General features: G+C 41.7%; 2 protein-coding genes across 2 annotated transcripts; one reads left to right on the top strand and one right to left on the bottom strand.

Annotated features, from left to right (window-relative positions):
• The first annotated feature begins 3284 nt into the window (after positions 1-3284).
• LOC121543730 (glycogen [starch] synthase, liver) lies at positions 3285-13726 on the top strand. The gene is made up of 16 exons (XM_041853881.2): positions 3285-3583; positions 5227-5408; positions 5786-5977; positions 6218-6403; positions 7218-7362; positions 7588-7705; positions 7810-7930; positions 8015-8121; positions 8327-8386; positions 8713-8791; positions 10011-10124; positions 11501-11627; positions 11788-11883; positions 12146-12309; positions 12644-12724; positions 13100-13726. Exons 1-16 carry the CDS (start codon positions 3463-3465, stop codon positions 13316-13318), a joined length of 2112 nt encoding a protein of 703 aa, XP_041709815.1. The 5' UTR covers positions 3285-3462; the 3' UTR covers positions 13319-13726.
• Positions 13727-13811: 85 nt separating this feature from the next.
• LOC121543732 (spexin prohormone 1-like) lies at positions 13812-14781 on the bottom strand. The gene is made up of 4 exons (XM_041853884.2): positions 14623-14781; positions 14321-14459; positions 14080-14166; positions 13812-13906 (listed from the first exon to the last, which is right to left on the bottom strand). Exons 1-4 carry the CDS (start codon positions 14626-14628, stop codon positions 13842-13844), a joined length of 297 nt encoding a protein of 98 aa, XP_041709818.1. The 5' UTR covers positions 14629-14781; the 3' UTR covers positions 13812-13841.
• Between the last annotated feature and the right edge of the window lie 3475 nt (positions 14782-18256).

Genomic DNA, 18256 nt, shown 5'->3' with positions numbered 1-18256 from the left:
CAAAAAGTCAATATTAAATCAAGAAATTACCTGGGATATCCGTCCACCCAAATCCATGCATTGGAGTCCCCAATGTTCCATACTGGCGAATTATCGCACAAACCAGGAAAAATGCCAGCATTATCATTCTGTCAAAATCCAGTGATCACACTTCGCATCCAACCAATGCAGCAATAAACTATATGTGGTCATCTACACTAAGATGTCTTTATTTGATGCATGACGTGTATTCTCTGCCTTTTATATTTCTGTCTGTATGCCCCGGATTGTTAGATGACAGCGGATGAGTCGCGTTCACGTCGTTGTCCACTGCTTAGTGGTACTGAAATGAATAATTCATTACCTTCTAGGAAATGTTGACAATCCGCAACAAGGGATGACTTTTCTCTGAAAATATGACGATCAGATGTGGTTGTTGTTGAATTGATGCAGTTTGCTAGAGTGCATGAGAGGATTGAGGGATATGGGAAGATCTTGGCCAGCAGTTTAGACACTAGCCAAATATCAATTATGCGTTTGGTTAAAGTAAAAGATATACATCTATATAAATAACTTCACCCATGATTGATTCTTGTAATGTTGGTCCATCAGAATTGCATATATTCTATTTGACCAACATTCAACCCCATGCGTAAAACGTACAACTCATTCAGGACGCATGGGGGTGCCAAGTGTAGATTTTTTGATGAGAAATTATGCCATATACCACCAATAGGCCTACAGTGAGGGAAAAAAGTATTTGATCCCCTGCTGATTTTGTACGTTTGGCCACTGACAAAGAAATGATCAGTCTATAATTTTAATGGTAGGTTTATTTGAACAGTGAGAGACAGAATAACAACAAAAAAATCCAGAAAAAACGCATGTCAAAAATGTTATGAATTGATTTGCATTTTAATGAGGGAAATAGGTATTTGACCCCCTCTCAATCAGAATGATTTCTGGCTCCCAGGTGTCTTTTATACAGGTAATGAGCTGAGATTAGGAGCACACTCTTAAAGGGAGTGCTCCTAATCTCAGCTTGTTACCTGTATAAAAGACACCTGTCCACAGAAGCAATCAATCAATCAGATTCCAAACTCTCCACCATGGCCAAGACCAAAGAGCTCTCCAAGGATGTCAGGGACAAGAATGGGCTACAAGATCATCGCCAAGCAGCTTGGTAAAAAAGGTTGGCGAGAACAGTTGGTGCGATTATTCGCAAATGGAAGAAACACAAAATAACTGTCAATCTCCCTCGGCCTGGGGCTCCATGCAAGATCTCACCTCATGGAGTTGCAATGATCATGAGAACGGTGAGGAATCAGCCCAGAACTACACGGGAGGATCTTGTCAATGATCTCAAGGCAGCTGGGACCATAGTCACCAAGAATACAATTGGTAACACACCACGCCATGAAGGACTGAAATCCTGCAGCGCCCGCAAGGTCCCCCTGCTCAAGAAAGCACAAATACAGGCCCGTCTGAAGTTTGCCAATGAACATATGAATGATTCAGAGGAGAACTGGGTGAAAGTGTTGTGGTCAGATGAGACCAAAATCAAGCTCTTTGGCATCAACTCAACTCGCTGTGTTTGGAGGAGGAGGAATGCTGCCTATGACCCCAAGAACACCATCCCCACCGTCAAACATGGAGGTGGAAACATTATATGCTTTGGGGGTGTTTTTCTGCTAAGGGGACAGGACAACTTTACCGCATCAAAGGGACGATGGACGGGGCCATGTACCGTCAAATCTTGGGTGAGAACCTCCTTCCCTCAGCCAGGGCATTGAAAATGGGTCGTGGATGGGTATTCCAGCATGACAATGACCCAAAACACACGGCCAAGGCAACAAAGGAGTGGCTCAAGAAGAAGCACATTAAGGTCCTGGAGTGGCCTAGCCAGTCTCCAGACCTTAATCCCATAGAAAATCTGTGGAGGGAGCTGAAGGTCCGAGTTGCCAAACGTCACGCTCGAAACCTTAATGACTTGGAGAAGATCTGCAAAGAGGAGTGGGACAAAATCCCTCCTGAGATGTGTGCAAACCTGGTGGCCAACTACAAGAAACGTCTGACCTCTGTGATTGCCAACAAGGGTTTTGCCACCAAGTACTAAGTCATGTTTTGCAGAGGGGTGAAATACTTATTTCCCTCATTAAAATGGAAATCAATTTATAACATTTTTGACATGCGTTTTTCTGGATTTTGTTGTTGTTATTCTGTCTCTCACTGTTCAAATAAACCTACCATTAAAATTATAGACTGATCATGTCTTTGTCAGTGGGCAAACGTACAAAATCAGCAGGGGATCAAATACTTTTTTCCCTCACTGTACCTATGGGCTAGGCAACATTGAGAAATAGGACTATGCGCTTGAAAAGGCTACATGGACTGAACATGGATTAAGAGCGAGGTCAGGTTTCAATGTGTGGATACACACTACACAGCCCTAACTCTTGGCTGTCACTGGGTATTGTCCAGTTAAACAAACGAATGAGGAGGAGCAAAGTTCAAGCGAACATTGCGTCACGTACAGCCTTCTGCGTCATCATCAGCGGAAATGAACTGTAGGCTACCTAGGTTTTGTTTTTGTCGCAATTACGTTTTTTTCCCTAACATAGACTATTGTTTCAAAACAAAAGTGTAATTTGTGTAATTATTTAGGCTACTGTAATTAATGTCGAGGTCCCTCAATTGCAGACATGATATGCATGATAATAAGACTCCAGTAGGTGTAGTATAGTTTACATCGCCTAAAAAGGGAAACCATAGCCCTATAAATAGTAGGGCCAAATTCATGATATAAATAATACAATATCCAAATGTGAATGAGTATTCATAATATCATGAATTTGGCGTACTGTTTAAGGCTAGGGAAAGCACAGAATAATACATGTGAAACTTTGATTTATAATTTATGTAGGATCTTCATTTGATCACTCCTTTGTTGCTGAGAATTGTCCTGCACAGCACGAAATGCAAACGTGTAGTGTATTTGAGTTTTAAAAAGACTTCTAAAGTTTGTCATTTCCAATAACGAAAAATGTATCAACTCCTATAAAAATGTCCACTAATTATAATCCACATAATAATTCATATTTCCTGTAGCTGCAGGATTATTTTCCTGCTGTAGCAAACTGCCTCAAATTAAGATTCTACATCGGTATATTCTCCACTTTTGCTCGCTTTTGATGTCTGTGTGTGGACTTCAGTCCCGTGCATGCAGCCAGGGAATGTTGACTTTCTGTTCACAGACGAGGGTCGGATTCAATTACAAAAAGTAGGCGGGCTGGACAGTGGACTGCTAGGAGTGACGCACTGGGACCATGGGATGTATGTCTTCTGAGTCCAAGTGAACTCCAGTGGGATATTCGGATGTGAGAAGATAGACAGTTTACAGTTGAACCTACAGAGGAGAAACTCAGAGAGCATCAGTGGTACTTACCTTTTCTTAACTTAAAAACTCTACTTGTTGATAGCAACATGCCCCTGACCCGTTCCTTATCCATGACGTCACTGAGCGGTCTGCCGCTGTGGGAGGAGGAAGATCTACCTGTAGACGACCTGCTGCTGTTTGAGGTGGCCTGGGAGGTCACTAATAAAGGTTAGTATTACCTGACCGAGAATTATCTGCAAGGAGACTGTAAAGTCTCTTCCAAGGGTATTGGTCCGTGGAGTATAACTGTTTTGTGTTCCTCCTCAGTAAATGTAATAGTGACAGTGGATGCAATGTTGCATGCATTGTCTATAGATGTCAATGATGTTACTTGTCCATTCATTCATTGCATGATCTTGCAATTTTAATAGTACATCATTTATTTTAGGCAGTATTACTACTTTTGTGTAAAGATGGGTTGCAGTGAAGTGTACAAATATGGAGCAACTCTTACAGAGTTCATGACCCATGGACTATTGGTCCAGAGTGGTCAGATATGGGATACTATCATGATTGAGAGGATCATCTTAAAATTCCTCTGGAGCTGTGACAGTTTAGCCTGATGTCAGTATCACCTGTCATCTTCTTTTTGCAAAACATGGTCATCTTTGAATCTTTGGCCCCAAAAGAGCAAATATTGAAGTACAGTGAGAGTGGAGAATATTAACTGTCTCACTGTCTGAACTGTTAAACATTAAGCTGAAGATAAATACACAATCTCTGTCAAATACATATGTCTTAATGTTGTTTGTGTAACTGGATGTGTGAACCATATTAACTATGGTTATATAAACTATATGAACCTGAACCATACTGGCAAAATAAACATTTGTTCCTGGAAAATAGACTGAACTAGACATGAGAGTCCCAATGATTATAGAAACATGATGTACTTTTTGTAGTATAGGGCTCTTCAGTTCTGTGTACCATATACGGATCTGTTGTCTGAGTCTATCCTGTTGTTGTGAAGAGTTCAGAGGTTATCATTTATGCAGTGTTGGGGAGTAGTGAACTACTGTATATGTAGTTCAACTAGTAATTTAACTACATGTTGCAGTAGCTTAGTGGTAGATTAACTAAATGCAAAAACTGGTAGTGTTTTCAGTAGTTAATTACTTTTTTTTCACGTAGCGGTGTAGCTAACTACTGGAACTACATACTACTTTTTATGCAAAAAATAAATAAAAATGGGTGAAGTAGGCAATAATTTCCTTTCTTTTTCGGCATCAGACCTGCCTAATTCTTACTTGAAACATTGTTTTTGTATTTAATAGGATAAATTACACATTCTGTTAACATAAGCTACCCTTAAGAACAATATAGTTTACTACTTTGTGAAACATTATCATATCTAAATCTGAAATGTCATAGACTACAAATTGCAATAATAGATCACTTTGGGGTCATTAGTGTAGCTTAACTTCTTCCAGTGTGAAGTAATTGGTAGATTGGTAACCTACATTTTAGGAGTAGCTTCCCCAACACTGCTTATCAGGTATGCTGAGTAAATGTATTTGGCGCAAGGGAAAAGTCTTATGCACCTATGATGGTGTGCAGACATAATACAGTGGGTTGTGATTGTTAATGGTCTTATCTTTTATGCAGCATTTTCAAGTTTTTTTGTTATTTATATCATGGTCTTTGTTTTTGTTAATTCCAGTGTATATTAGACTATTAATCATGCAAAATACACAATATAATGTAGAATTATATCTTAATATGTGGACACACCCACCCTGCCTTATGGGTGTCATAACAAGTCACAAGTTAGAAAGTTTGAATCTCATGTATATTATATTTGTTTCCTCTAGTGGGTGGGATCTACACAGTGATCCAGACCAAGGCCAAGATAACAGTGGATGAATGGGGGGAGAACTTATTCATGATGGGGCCGTACTACGAACACAACTTCAAGACCCAGGTGGAGCAGTGTGAGCCCCCCAACCCAGCCATCAAGAAAGCCATGTGCGCTCTCATTGACAACGGCTGTCTGGTACTCTACTACAGACTTATTTTATTCTATTATTTTCTATTCTGTTCTATGGGTATGACATGCAAGTGGAGAATACACGATCCTGTAATAGTACTTTCTGTCCAGAAGAGGACAGACATGCACTTCTACAGAAGTAGGCCTACTGTACACTGTTGATGCCAATAGAGTTAGATAGAAACCACAAGATGGCAGACAAACACCATCTCCAGAATCAGAAACAAACAAATCACCAGCAGCTTCAGAAACTATTATTTAGTAGTATTTCAGCTTTGTCCCATGTGTTTGATACTGTGATTGTGGGTGATGTGTTGATTGTTACTGTCTTGTAGAACCACACATATCTTTCCCTTGTGTTGGGGTTATACTGTATGTTTTAGGTGTACTTTGGGCGCTGGCTAATCGAGGGCAGTCCCTATGTGATCCTATTTGACAATGGGTCAGCAGCCTGGAACCTGGACCGATGGAAGGGGGATCTGTGGGAAACCTGTGGTATCGGCCTGCCCACTCATGACAGAGAGGCCAACGACTCACTCATCTTTGGATCCATGGTTGCCTGGTTCTTTAAAGAGGTCATTTGTCAGCTTGTTAAGGATGCTGTGAAAAATACTCTGAAAGAGGTTTAAAGATTGGTGTATGTTTTTTATTTTTTAAGTCAAGAATATCTGCTTGATGTGAATACCTTAATGTCAGATATCTTTAAAAATAAATGATACAGTAGCCTACTTCTTTTTACTCAAATCATATTCACCCTCTTGGGTAATATGAGATTTCAGAGCTAATCATTAGTAATTCATTGCTTTAATTCCTAGTTAACCGACCACCTTGGAGACTCGCCCAATGTCCTCGCCCATTTCCATGAGTGGCAGGCAGGGGCAGGACTTATTCTCTGTCGCTCACGGAAGATTCCCTTGGCAACCATCTTCACGACCCATGCCACTCTGTTGGGACGATACCTCTGTGCCGGAAATGTGGACTTCTACAACAACCTGGACAAGGTAAAGAGGCTACACTTGCACACGCACGCACACACACACACACACACACACACACACACACACACACACACACACACACACACACACACACACACACACACACACACACACACACACACACACAAATCTATAAAGTTTTGTTATTCAAATTCCTCACAAACTTTTTCAGCTTTAACAATGTTGGGGTAATAATACATTAAGCATTGTTAGAGTTAGTTTGAGTTTTGTTTCTCCCAGTATCTCTCCCGTGCGTCAGTGAGCAATGGGTCTGTGACTTTGTTATTCAAATGCCTCACAAAACTTTATCCTCTTCACAGAGGCAGGTGTTTTTGTTAGATTTAGAGTTTCTCATAGTATCTTCCATGTGTGTTAGTGAGCTATGGGTCTGTGTTGTGTTGTGTTTATGCTGGTGTATGGTACTGTAATTGGCCCTCAGGCTAAGTGTAAAAAGGTAATTGTGGACCTAAAGGTCATTTACTGGGCAGGCTGGGTAATTGACAGCAGCTTCTCGTTATGGAGAGGAAGAGGAAGCATCTTCATCACTGGCAGACAGGAGACTCAAGAGATCCTACTTCAAACATTTGTCAAACTGTTTGATTGACAGATGCCCAACGAACTCGAAATGAACCCCATAACCCCAATCCTAGTTATTGTAGATCTCAACATTTGAAAAGGTTTTATTCACAGGTTTCATTCACTATTCACCTGATATTTACTTAGAATGTGCATGACAATAGGTAAATTACACAATAGTTATCTCTTAATAATGACCTATTAATGACTCTTGCGTTGATTTCTGATGTGCCCCTGTCAGTTCAACATAGACCAGGAGGCTGGTGAGAGGCAGATCTACCATCGCTACTGTCTGGAGAGAGGTGCTGTCCATTGTGCCCATGTCTTTACAACTGTATCCCAGATCACTGCTGTAGAGGCTAACCACATGCTGCACAGGAAACCAGGTGAGGGGGCCAGGGTCCTGTACATTACGGTTCACCGTACCAAAACCTTTCGAAATGGAGGAGGTACTACCTGAAATGGTCAACTTATGTCCAATAAGAATGCTCTTTTCACGTTTCAAAATGTTTTCTCCTGTTTCCCTCTATTTCCTCCTATTGAACAAAAAGTGACAGAGCAGGGATATTTGATATTGAAGTAAGCTGGGTTTCTCTCTATCTACTGTACAGATGTGGTGACTCCAAACGGATTGAACATCAAGAAGTTCTCAGCCATGCACGAGTTCCAGAACCTTCACTCCACTAACAAGGGTCGGATTCAGGAATTCATCAGGGGACACTTCTATGGGTAATACTTAAGTCCTTATTACGTTTTCAAGTTTGTTATCCAATATACTGCTAACTATATAACTATTGCCTGTTTTAAAACTATTATCCCTTGTTTTTTGTCAGTCATCTAGACTTCAATCTGGAGAAAACCCTCTTCTTCTTCATTGCTGGACGATATGAGTTCTCCAACAAGGGAGCTGACATCTTCCTGGAGTCACTGTCCAGACTCAACTACCTGCTGAGGGTATGTACTGGTCTCTCTCATAACAATATTACAGTTTAATCCTAAATTCTTCATCTCATTTAAGCTTTTTTCCTTCTCTCCCAGGTGCATAAGAATGACGTCACAGTGGTGGTGTTCTTCATCATGCCAGCCAAGACCAACAACTTTAACGTGGAGTCACTGAAGGGACAGGCGGTACGCAAACAGCTATGGTACGTCTCTGCAACCCCCAACAGTACACCTCATGGAGTTCTGCAAAATGTCTGCAATGTTAGCACCAAACATTTCATGAAAATGACATTCTGATTTGCATTCTTCTTAGAATATTGCCTTGGAACTCGTGTTGCCAACATGGTTCCCATTAATATGTTAAATTGTAAACAATTTGCTGATTATCTATGTATCTCTCTCTGACAGGGACACTGCTCACACTGTGCAAGATAAGTTTGGCAAGAGGCTTTACGAGGCTTTGTTAAAGTAAGTCAATTTAAAATTAAATAAAAAATACAGAGGCTCTCTTCCACCAGTGTATTCACCAGACCTGTACTGTATGTAATATCAGTGTAACACCCCTCTATTTGACAACCCTGCCATTTAGCCAGGCAATCCTTAGCAGGCATTTTTAATGAATGAACTAAGGCACTTAGTTCATTCATGTGGATGGTGCGTGACCTTTGGGTCTTCCACGTTACCAAAGTGTGGAACGAGCTTCCGTGTTAATGAAGGGCTTGTCCATGCGGGTTATAATGTGATTACTTGAGTGTTGCTTTACTAACCTGCTGATGACCTCATGATGTCTTCAGAGGAGACATCCCTGATATGAACACCATCCTGGACAGAGACGACTTCACCATCATGAAGAGAGCCATCTATGCCACACAGGTAGGAGTTGAAGAGACAGATAATGTATGAAATATACTCAGGTAAAGGTTATAGTATATCATAGTTGTAAGAGGTGCATTATACACAGTAGTAAAGCCATAAAGAGTTAGGTTGTCAAGAATGCTAACAGTCTCCATATTGTAGATTGGGTCAGGTCTACATTATGATTAAAATACTGGCGTATAGACATTTGTATGATGAACATCAAATAAAACAGAGACAACCAGAGTGGTAGAAAGACAGAGAAAACTGGACAACAACGTAATGTAATGATGTATCGTCCAGAGAATCCCAATACATTGTACCCTGCTGTTTTATGAAAGGAGTAACTTAACATTGACGTTGTGGGTCAATGTGAGGTATGCCCCTGTAAGGTGATCAATTCAGAATGGGACTGGGGTATTCACCAGGCCATGGGTCAATAGATTGGATGGTGTTGCAGTATTTAATAGCAAAGTGGCAATAAAAATGGCGTCGTCACTTAGATTTATTCATGTCACATGTGTTTAGGCGTAAAAATTACGACAGGTAGAGCACGGCGCTTGTAACGCCAGGGTAGTGGGTTCGATCCCCGGGAACACCCATACACAAAAAAAAAATGTATGCACGCATGACTGTAAGTCGCTTTGGATAAAAGCGTCTGCTAAATGGCATATTATATTATTATAAATTATTGGTGGACAGATTGTGGCCGTTGTTACTCTCACTGCCATTTTTATTGACCCTGTGTCCCATTTGTGTTAGATGTACCAGTACAGAAATACTTGTCTGTCTGCACTTTTGCTGCATTCACACAGTGGTTAGAGTGACAAATGGCTTTGCATGTCTGCTAAGTTCTTACGCCTCAAAGTTGATGTGAGATGTAGCAGCCTGTTCACTTGTGACATGTTTTTAGCATTACTGTCTATTCAGCAACTCTTTTACATGCAAGTTAATATTTTCTGAGAGAAAGGCTTGTGTTTCTTTTGAGGGTAATCCCAAGAGAAGAGAATCATTAAATATCATTAGGCCAATGGTTCGATACTCTTCTTCAGATCCATATTCCTGATGTCTACCTGTAAAGGTTATTAGTCATGGATCAGTGACTTATAGATGTTGATACGTGCCATGTTTACTGCTCAAGGCACGTGCACAATGATGATGCAGTCACAACACGTGCACATGCACGCACGTACACAGACACACACACACTGTACTCTGTCTGTTTCTCTCTCTGCAGAGACACACCCTTCCTCCAGTGACCACTCACAACATGCTGGATGACACCTCTGACCCCATCCTGGCCAATGTGAGACGCATCGGCCTGTTCAACGCTCGCACTGACAGAGTCAAGGTATGCAGGATGTTTGTTTGATGTCCATGTTTGATAGTGTTTTGCCTCATTTATTGTGTTATTGTGTTATTGTGTCGGTTCTCCCATGTGGCGCAGTGGTCTAAGGCACTGCATCGCAGTGCTAGCTGTGCCACTAGAGATCCTGGTTCGAATCCAGTCGTAGCCGGCCGCGACCGGGAGACCCATGGGGTGGCGCACAATTGGCCCAGGGTAGGGGAGGGAATGGCCGGCAGGGATGTAGCTCAGTTGGTAGAGCATGGCGTTTGCAACGCCAGGGTTGTGGGTTCGATTCCCACGGGGGGTATGAAAAATATAAAAAATTATGTATGCACTAACTGTAAGTCGCTCTGGATAAGAGCGTCTGCTATATGACTAAAATGTAAATGTGTTAAACCGGTTGAAGAATTGTCTGGAAAAATCCTGGCAGCCGAGACATTGACAATATAAAAGACACCATAAACGCTCATACGTGCTTATGATAAGTAATACCTGTTGCGTTTATGTAAAGTACTATCAAAGTGTTCTTTATTCCGTTAGAGCAGTGGTTCCCAAACTGTGGGTTGCTGCAGTGGTCCAGGTGGGTCGCGGGAGGACATTTTTTAAAATACATTTTCGGTATTGAAAAACGCTTTCATTGTAAACTTAAATGACTAAAACCAAATAGAAAGGGTGTAGAAAAGATAATGGACCTATACATTTTTCTATAATAGCTTATAATTATTGAGAATTTACAATCAACAAAAGAAAAGCTAGACAATCAGGACCACATTGATTTTGTTATAATGTTTGAGCATAAGAACACAGCATTAGCCATGTCAAAATGCGTAGAATTGTAGGAAATTAGCTTAAGAACTGCTAAATGTTCTCTAAGCTCCATGGCAAAATGTATAGAATTTCAGGAAATTGGCTTTAAAATTGCAACATTTTCTTTCAGCTCAATGGCAGGATGTGTGGAATTGCAGGAGATTAGCTTTGAAACTGCAACATTTTCTCTCCGCTGCCACGATAATATATTTTATTTATTCTTTGGTCTGTGTATGTTTTTTCACCACATAAAACTTATGGTGGGTCGCAGCGCAAAAGACACCTCAATTGGTGGGTCACGAAGCAAAAAAGTTTGGGAACCCCTGCGTTAGAGTATACTGTATATGCCATCTAGCAGACGCTTTTATCCTAAGCAATTTACAGCCATGGGGTCATAGATTTCACGTAAGGTTGGTCCTGGGAATCGAACCCACTATCTTAGTGTTACCAGCACCATGCTCTACCAACTGAGCTACAGAGGACCCTTAGAGCATACAGTATAGCCAGCGTAGTGCTGATCTCTATATTTGATTCTAAACGGTACTAACAGACATGTTCCCTGATACTCTCAGATAGTGTTCCACCCAGAGTTCCTGTCCTCCACCAGTCCCCTGCTTCCTATGGACTATGAGGAGTTTGTACGAGGCTGTCACCTGGGGGTCTTCCCTTCTTACTACGAGCCCTGGGGATACACACCAGGTGACCTGTCACACTTACAAAGCCTGCGAACATAAACTCCATCACTTGGGTTTTCTCTGGCTAATGTTTCTATCATTGTTTTTGTGTATTCCTTCATGTGTGTGGAGAGTTGTATGTTGTGTGAGTGTACTATTAGGTTGTAGTTGTTATTGCTCCCCAGGTGAGTGTACTGTGATGGGGATACCCAGTGTGACCACCAACCTGTCTGGCTTCGGCTGCTTCATGGAGGAACATGTGTCAGACCCCACAGCATATGGTATGTATGTGCATATAGACCTCTCCAGTTTCATCACCAAATCAGTGCACAGTGTGATTGACCTCTAATGGAAGAGCTCTGATATATTTTGGGAGTTCCCCGAAACCCAGAAGAACAGAGTGACTCTCTTTTTATCAGTGAAATTATAGCCCTTACTTCCTATCAGTCAGCAGTTTAGAACAGAATAAATACTATATTTATAATAGAATGGAATACTTTATTCCTGCGTCTCACTGTTCCGTTCCTATCCCGCTCCTCTCAGGGATCTACATAGTGGACCGGCGGTTCCGCTCGGCAGATGACTCATGTAACCAGCTGACCCAGTTCATGTTCGGGTTCTGCCAGCAGTCCAGACGACAGCGCATCATCCAGAGGAACCGCACAGAGAGGCTGTCGGACCTGCTGGACTGGAGGTACCTGGGACGGGTGAGTCGCTATAGGTCCATGTCCCTGTTTCCCTAATGGTTTGAAAGGCAAGTGGATCTCACAATGCAACAAAGTTTAGGAAACAAAATACTATGACCACCATTGAAACATACTGAAACTAATTCCACTGAATTACGTGCTTTTGGTGCTAACTTCATTGTTATTCTTTGTTATTTGTACGATTTCCTTTTGTAACATGTAATGTAAGCAATGTCCCTTCTTTCCTTGGAGAAGTATTTTATTGTTCCTTGTTCAGACTAGTTCAGTTGATTTGTGATTGGTTCAGTTGTGTTTTAGTTGTGGTTCAATTGATTCAGTTGATTTATGTTTGCAGTTCTACATGCACGCCCGGAGCCTGGCTCTCAGCAGGGCTTTCCCTGACAAGTTCAAGATGGAGCTGCTGGCCCCGCCACAGGTGAGATATGGAGGAGAGTCTGTCTTCCTCTGACTCTATTGATTAACACTATAGATGCGTCAGAGACTCAGAGTTCATCCATTCCTTGAGCTTTAATTGACAACCTAACATTTTAGTAAATGACAAGACATAATTTTGTATTTGTCCAATCTGTTACTACTGTTCTCTAAGCACTACCCTCTTGAGTAAAACAATCTCTCCCTGTCTCTCTCCCTCTCCCTGTCTCTCTCTCTGCTAATTTTTTCATGGTTTGTATGTTGTATGTATTGTACAGGTACAGTTGCACTGTGGTTTTTCCACAGACGTGAATAATTTGCTCTCTCCTCTCTCTCTCTCTCTCTCTCTCTCTCTCTCTCTCTCTCTCTCTCTCTTCAGACAGAGGGATTCCGTTACCCCCGCCCCGGCTCTGTGCCCCCCTCCCCCTCGGCGTCGGTACACTCCACCCCCCACCACAGTGATGAGGAGGATGATGATGAAGAGCCGTATGATGAAGATGAGGAGGCGGAGAGGGACAGGCAGAACATCAAAGCCCCCTTCACTCTGGGTGCCACGCCCGAGGGCAAGAAGACACACCCAGGAGAGTCTGCCAACTGAGAGATCTCGCACTACTAGCCTGGGATGGCCAACCCTGGTCCTTGAGAGCTGCAGTATGCGCAGTATGTTTTTGTTCCAGCCCAGAACTTTCCATATTAGCTTTGTTGTAGGGATACTGAGCCTCAAGCAGCAGTTACACATACTACCTATGTATATTTTCTAAGAGAAAATGCCTATTCCTTTGATGATAAAAGTACCCTCACGCCCATAGGAAATGGGACATGAATAGTTTAATCAATAGTTATATATGAGGAATTGCATTGAGAGGTCTCACTCTCTATAGCCTGGGATGGCCAACCCTAGTCCTGAACACATTACTTCTATGATCAGATGTATCCTTAGACAAGTATTGCTATGAATTAAAAATAATTTCATTAAACATTTTATTAAACAATACATTCAAACATTTTCAGTCCAGTGTTTTTCTTACATCACATTAAATATTGTACATCCAACAACAAGAGATCAACAGATGCAACAGATTAGAATGTTATCAACAATAACAAATACATTATAAAATACATCAGAAGTACTCTCTTTTCCATGCTGGCAAGTCTTGAAAGTACAGTTGTTCAGGATTTTCTTCTCCTGAAATGAAAAAATATAACAGTGCAATTAACTTTATGGCCATTTCAAACCTATAGCTTGGATGTAGTTGGGGGAACCCAATGCCTGAATTGGTGCCTATTGAGGTGGGTTTCCTAGCTAGCTTTGGTTGTATCCTTAACCTGTACTGTAGGTTCCCATATGACCCAACTCACCGTCCTCCTTGGCTTGCTGCAGGAAGTTGAGCAGGACTGTGGCTGCCTGGTTCACATTGAGTTTCTCTGTGTTCTGACTCCGAGTCTCTGAAAAGAGGATGTTTTTTAAAAGTAAAAGATGGTAAAATCTCAATCACCCTATTCCCCATACAGTGCACTACTTTACAGAGCCAATTTGTAAGTCGCTCTGGATAAGAGCATCTGCTAAATGACTTAAATGTAAATGTAAATATAGACATACGGGTGCCCTTGAGGTACAGCATTGCCTGAGGCGACCAATTTCTCCTCTGGAAACTGCCCTTCGGTGCGCTCAACGAATGGGAAACGAGCGTTGCCAGAAATAAAAGAACAAGTGCATAAACTGCAATAGTCCTCACACCCTGAAACAGTTAAAAGTAGAGTTATGCTGTATGAAGAAGCGGACAAGGTAAAACAAATATGCGTTCAAAATAAATGACAAGAAGGTAATAATTTGCGTGCGCCATGCGCATCTCCATTCGTATAAAACGCAAAGATCAAAATGTACCTCAATAGGCAACTTACTTTCATTGCGATGGAGGATATTAGATCCCTGTAAAGCCCGTAGAGATCCGTTTCCAGTGAAAAAGGGCAGACGTTGTGTGCCTTGACAAGTGTTAACCCTGTTTTTATATTGGACGGGTGGGGGAGACCTCGTAGCCCACAGCGCAACGGGTTATGGTTGTCAACAGCGATAGGTCATGTAAATTTTATGAAAGAGAGGTGGACTCCAAGCGCAGAGAGGAACCAATAAAATCATTACTCACATTTGAATGTACACAATACACATTTTATGAATACAATTAGCTGCCAAAGGCAATCATAGATCTACAGTGCCTTCAGAAAGTATTCACACCCCTTGACTTTTTACACATTTTGTTGTGTTACAAGGTAGGATTAAAATGGATTTAATTGTCATTTTTTGTCAATGATCTACACAAAATACTCTGTAATGTCAAAGCTGATTTAAAAAAAAACAATTGTAAAAAATGCATGAAAAATGAAACAGTAATATATCTTGATTACATACTGTAAGTATTCAACCCCCTGAGTCAATACATGTTAGAGTCACCTTTGGCAGCGATTACAGCTGTGAGTCTTTCTGGGTCTCTAAGAGCTTTGCACATCTGGATTGTACAATATTTGCATATTATTCTTTTTAAATTGTTCAAGCTCTGTCAAGTTGGTTGTTGATCTTTGCTAGACAGCCATTTTCAAGTCTTGCCATAGATTTTCAAGACGATTTAAGTCAAAACTGTAACTAGGCCACTCAGGAACATTCGATGTTGTCTTGGTAAGCAACTCCAGTGTATATTTGGCTTTGTGTTTTAGGTTATTGTCCTGCTGAAAGGTGAATTTGTCTCCCAGTGTCTGTTGGAAAGCAGACTGAACCAGGTTTTCCTCTAGGATTTTGCCTGTCCTTAGCTCTATTACATATATTTTTATCAACAAAAAAACTCCCTAGTCCTTGCCAATGACAAGCATACCCATAACATGATGCAGCCACCCCTGTGCTTGAAAATATGAATAGTGGTACTCAGTGAGTTACGAAGGACGCCTTCATCTTTGTAGTGACTGGGTGTATTGATACACCATCCAAAGTGTAATTAATAACTTCACCATGCTCAATGTCTGCTTTTATGACAAAGAAAATCCCATCTACCAATAGGTGCCCTTCTTAGCGAGACACTGGAAAACCTCCCTGGTCTTTGTGGTTGACTCTGTGTTTAAAATTCACTGCTCGACTGAGGGACCTTACAGATAATGAATTGTATGTGTGGGGTACAGAGATGAGGTACTCATTCAAAAATAATGTAAAAAATCTATTATTGAGTCCGTGCAACTTATAATGTGACTTGTTAAGCACATTTTTACTCCTGAACTTAATTAGGCTTGCCATAACAAAGGGGTTGAATACTTTGAAAATGTTCAAAAAATATCATTCCACTTGTATGTAGGCCAGTGACAAAAACATCTCAATTTAATCCTTTTGAAATTCAGGCTGTAAAACATTTTTTTTTAAGTCAAGGGGTGTGAATACTTTCTGAAGGCACTGTATAATGCCATATTTTATCAAAAGTCAAGAAAGAAGCAATTTAATGCAAAATGCTGAGACACAATCAGTATTCTTACTGTTGTAAAAATGAAAGTAATTGCTTTGGAAATATTGATATGTTTACCTCTTGTGCACTGAAGCGGTTCATGGATAGATGCCTGGTCGTTTTTATGAATGAACAGCTGACAGTCTCGCAATGAATGTAGGAGTGTTTGATTGGGATAGACTCAGGGAAGCTGGAGGTGATGGATTCCCTGGGATTCTCATTGACAGTACCATCAATTATTATACCTAGCCTAATGCTGGTAAACAATCCACAACTAAAACTAAACAATTGCAGAGAAGTAGAGTAGTAGGCCTAGCATAGGCCTACAATGTAATGTGTATGGAGACAAATAATACATTATTCCAAAAGTTATTCATACATAAAAAATGAACCAAATAATAGTAGGGCCATCTGCACTAGCCTAGTTAAATAAAAGTTAAATAAAAAAATACAAATAAAGCACAACAATCTTACATTTTCTGTGCATAAATGTTGGGATAAAAACAGGCCTGCCGTTATAATGTGTCCCATTTGCATAAAGTCCATTCATGTGAGCAGTGATGTCATGTTATTGACCCTGTGACCTGTGAGTCTATTACCATAGTGTATGCAAGTGCCTTGTTTGGCATAGGCTATATAGACATGCTGAAATGCCACTGGTCCAGCCCCAAGCCGGATGGCGACGGTGGAAATCCCGCGACAGGGAGGGATCTAGGATATCCCTCACCGGGACCCAGCACCGTTCTTCCTGACCGAACCCCTCCCACTGCACAAGGTACTGAAGGCCCACCACCCGACGCCTCGAATCCAGGATGGCACGGACAGAGTACGCCGGGGCCCCTCGATGTCCAGAGGAGGTGGAGGAACCTCCCGCACCTCAGACTCCGGGAGCGAACCAACCACCACCGGCCTGAGGAGAGACACATGAAACGAGGGGTTAATACGGTAATCAGGGGGAAGTAACAACCTATACAGTGAGGGAAAAAAGTATTTGATCCCCTGCTGATTTAGTACGTTTGCCCACTGACAAAGAAATGATCAGTCTATAATTTTAATGGTAGGTTTATTTGAACTGTGAGAGACAGAATAACAACTAAAAAATCCAGAAAAACGCATGTCAAAAATGTTATAAATTGATTTGCATTTTAATGAGGGAAATAAGTATTTGACCCCTCTGCAAAACATGACCTAGTACTTGGTGGCAAAACCCTTGTTGGCAATCACACAGGTCAGACATTTCTTGTAGTTGGCCACCAGGTTTGCACACATCTCAGGAGGGATTTTGTCCCACTCCTCTTTGCAGATCTTCTCCAAGTCATTAAGGTTTCGAGCCTGACGTTTGGCAACTCGAACCTTCAGCTCCCTCTACAGATTTGCTATGGGATTAAGGTCTGGAGGCTGGCTAGGCCACTCCAGGACCTTAATGTGCTTCTTCTTGAGCCACTCCTTTGTTGCCTTGGCCGTGTGTTTTGGGTCATTGTCATGCTGGAATACCCATCCACAACCCATTTTCAATGCCCTGGCTGAGGGAAGGAGGTTCTCACCCAAGATTTGACAGTACATGGCCCCGTCCATCGTCCCTTTGATGAGGTGAAGTTGTCCTGTCCCCTTAGCAGAAAAACACCCCCAAAGCATAATGTTTCCACCTCCATGTTTGACGGTGGGGATGGTGTTCTTGGGGTCATAGGCAGCATTCCTCCTCCTCCAAACACGGCGAGTTGAGTTGATGCCAAAGAGCTCGATTTTGGTCTCATCTGACCACAACACTTTCACCCAGTTCTCCTCTGAATCATTCAGATGTTCACTGGCAAACTTCAGACGGGCCTGTATATGTGCTTTCTTGAGCAGGGGGACCTTTGCGGGCGCTGCAGGATTTCAGTCCTTCACGGCGTAGTGTGTTACCGATTGTTTTCTTGGTGACTATGGTCCCAGCTGCCTTGAGATCATTGACAAGATCCTCCCGTGTAGTTCTGGGCTGATTCCTCACCGTTCTCATGATCATTGCAACTCCACGAGGTGAGATCTTGCATGGAGCCCCAGGCCGAGGGAGATTGACA

Source organism: Coregonus clupeaformis, chromosome 28 (assembly GCF_020615455.1).
Source record: "Coregonus clupeaformis isolate EN_2021a chromosome 28, ASM2061545v1, whole genome shotgun sequence".
NCBI classification, from domain to species: domain Eukaryota; kingdom Metazoa; phylum Chordata; class Actinopteri; order Salmoniformes; family Salmonidae; genus Coregonus; species Coregonus clupeaformis.
This window is presented reverse-complemented; position numbering and strand designations above follow the sequence as displayed.

What these genes read in the sequence shown, in the direction of transcription:
- LOC121543730 (XM_041853881.2), top strand. Translation starts at nt 3,463, where the DNA reads ATGCCCCTGACCCGTTCCTTATCCATGACGTCACTGAGCGGTCTGCCG. An exon ending in CATGCTGCACAGGAAACCAG is followed by an intron (nt 7,363 to 7,587) that starts GTGAGGGGGCCA and finishes TCTACTGTACAG; the next exon opens with ATGTGGTGACTCCAAACGGA. An exon ending in CTTTACGAGGCTTTGTTAAA is followed by an intron (nt 8,387 to 8,712) that starts GTAAGTCAATTT and finishes TGATGTCTTCAG; the next exon opens with AGGAGACATCCCTGATATGA.
- LOC121543732 (XM_041853884.2), bottom strand. An exon ending in GCTGTACCTCAAGGGCACCC is followed by an intron (nt 14,167 to 14,320) that starts GTATGTCTATAT and finishes TCCTCTTTTCAG; the next exon opens with AGACTCGGAGTCAGAACACA. An exon ending in GCAGCAAGCCAAGGAGGACG is followed by an intron (nt 13,907 to 14,079) that starts GTGAGTTGGGTC and finishes TTTTCATTTCAG; the next exon opens with GAGAAGAAAATCCTGAACAA.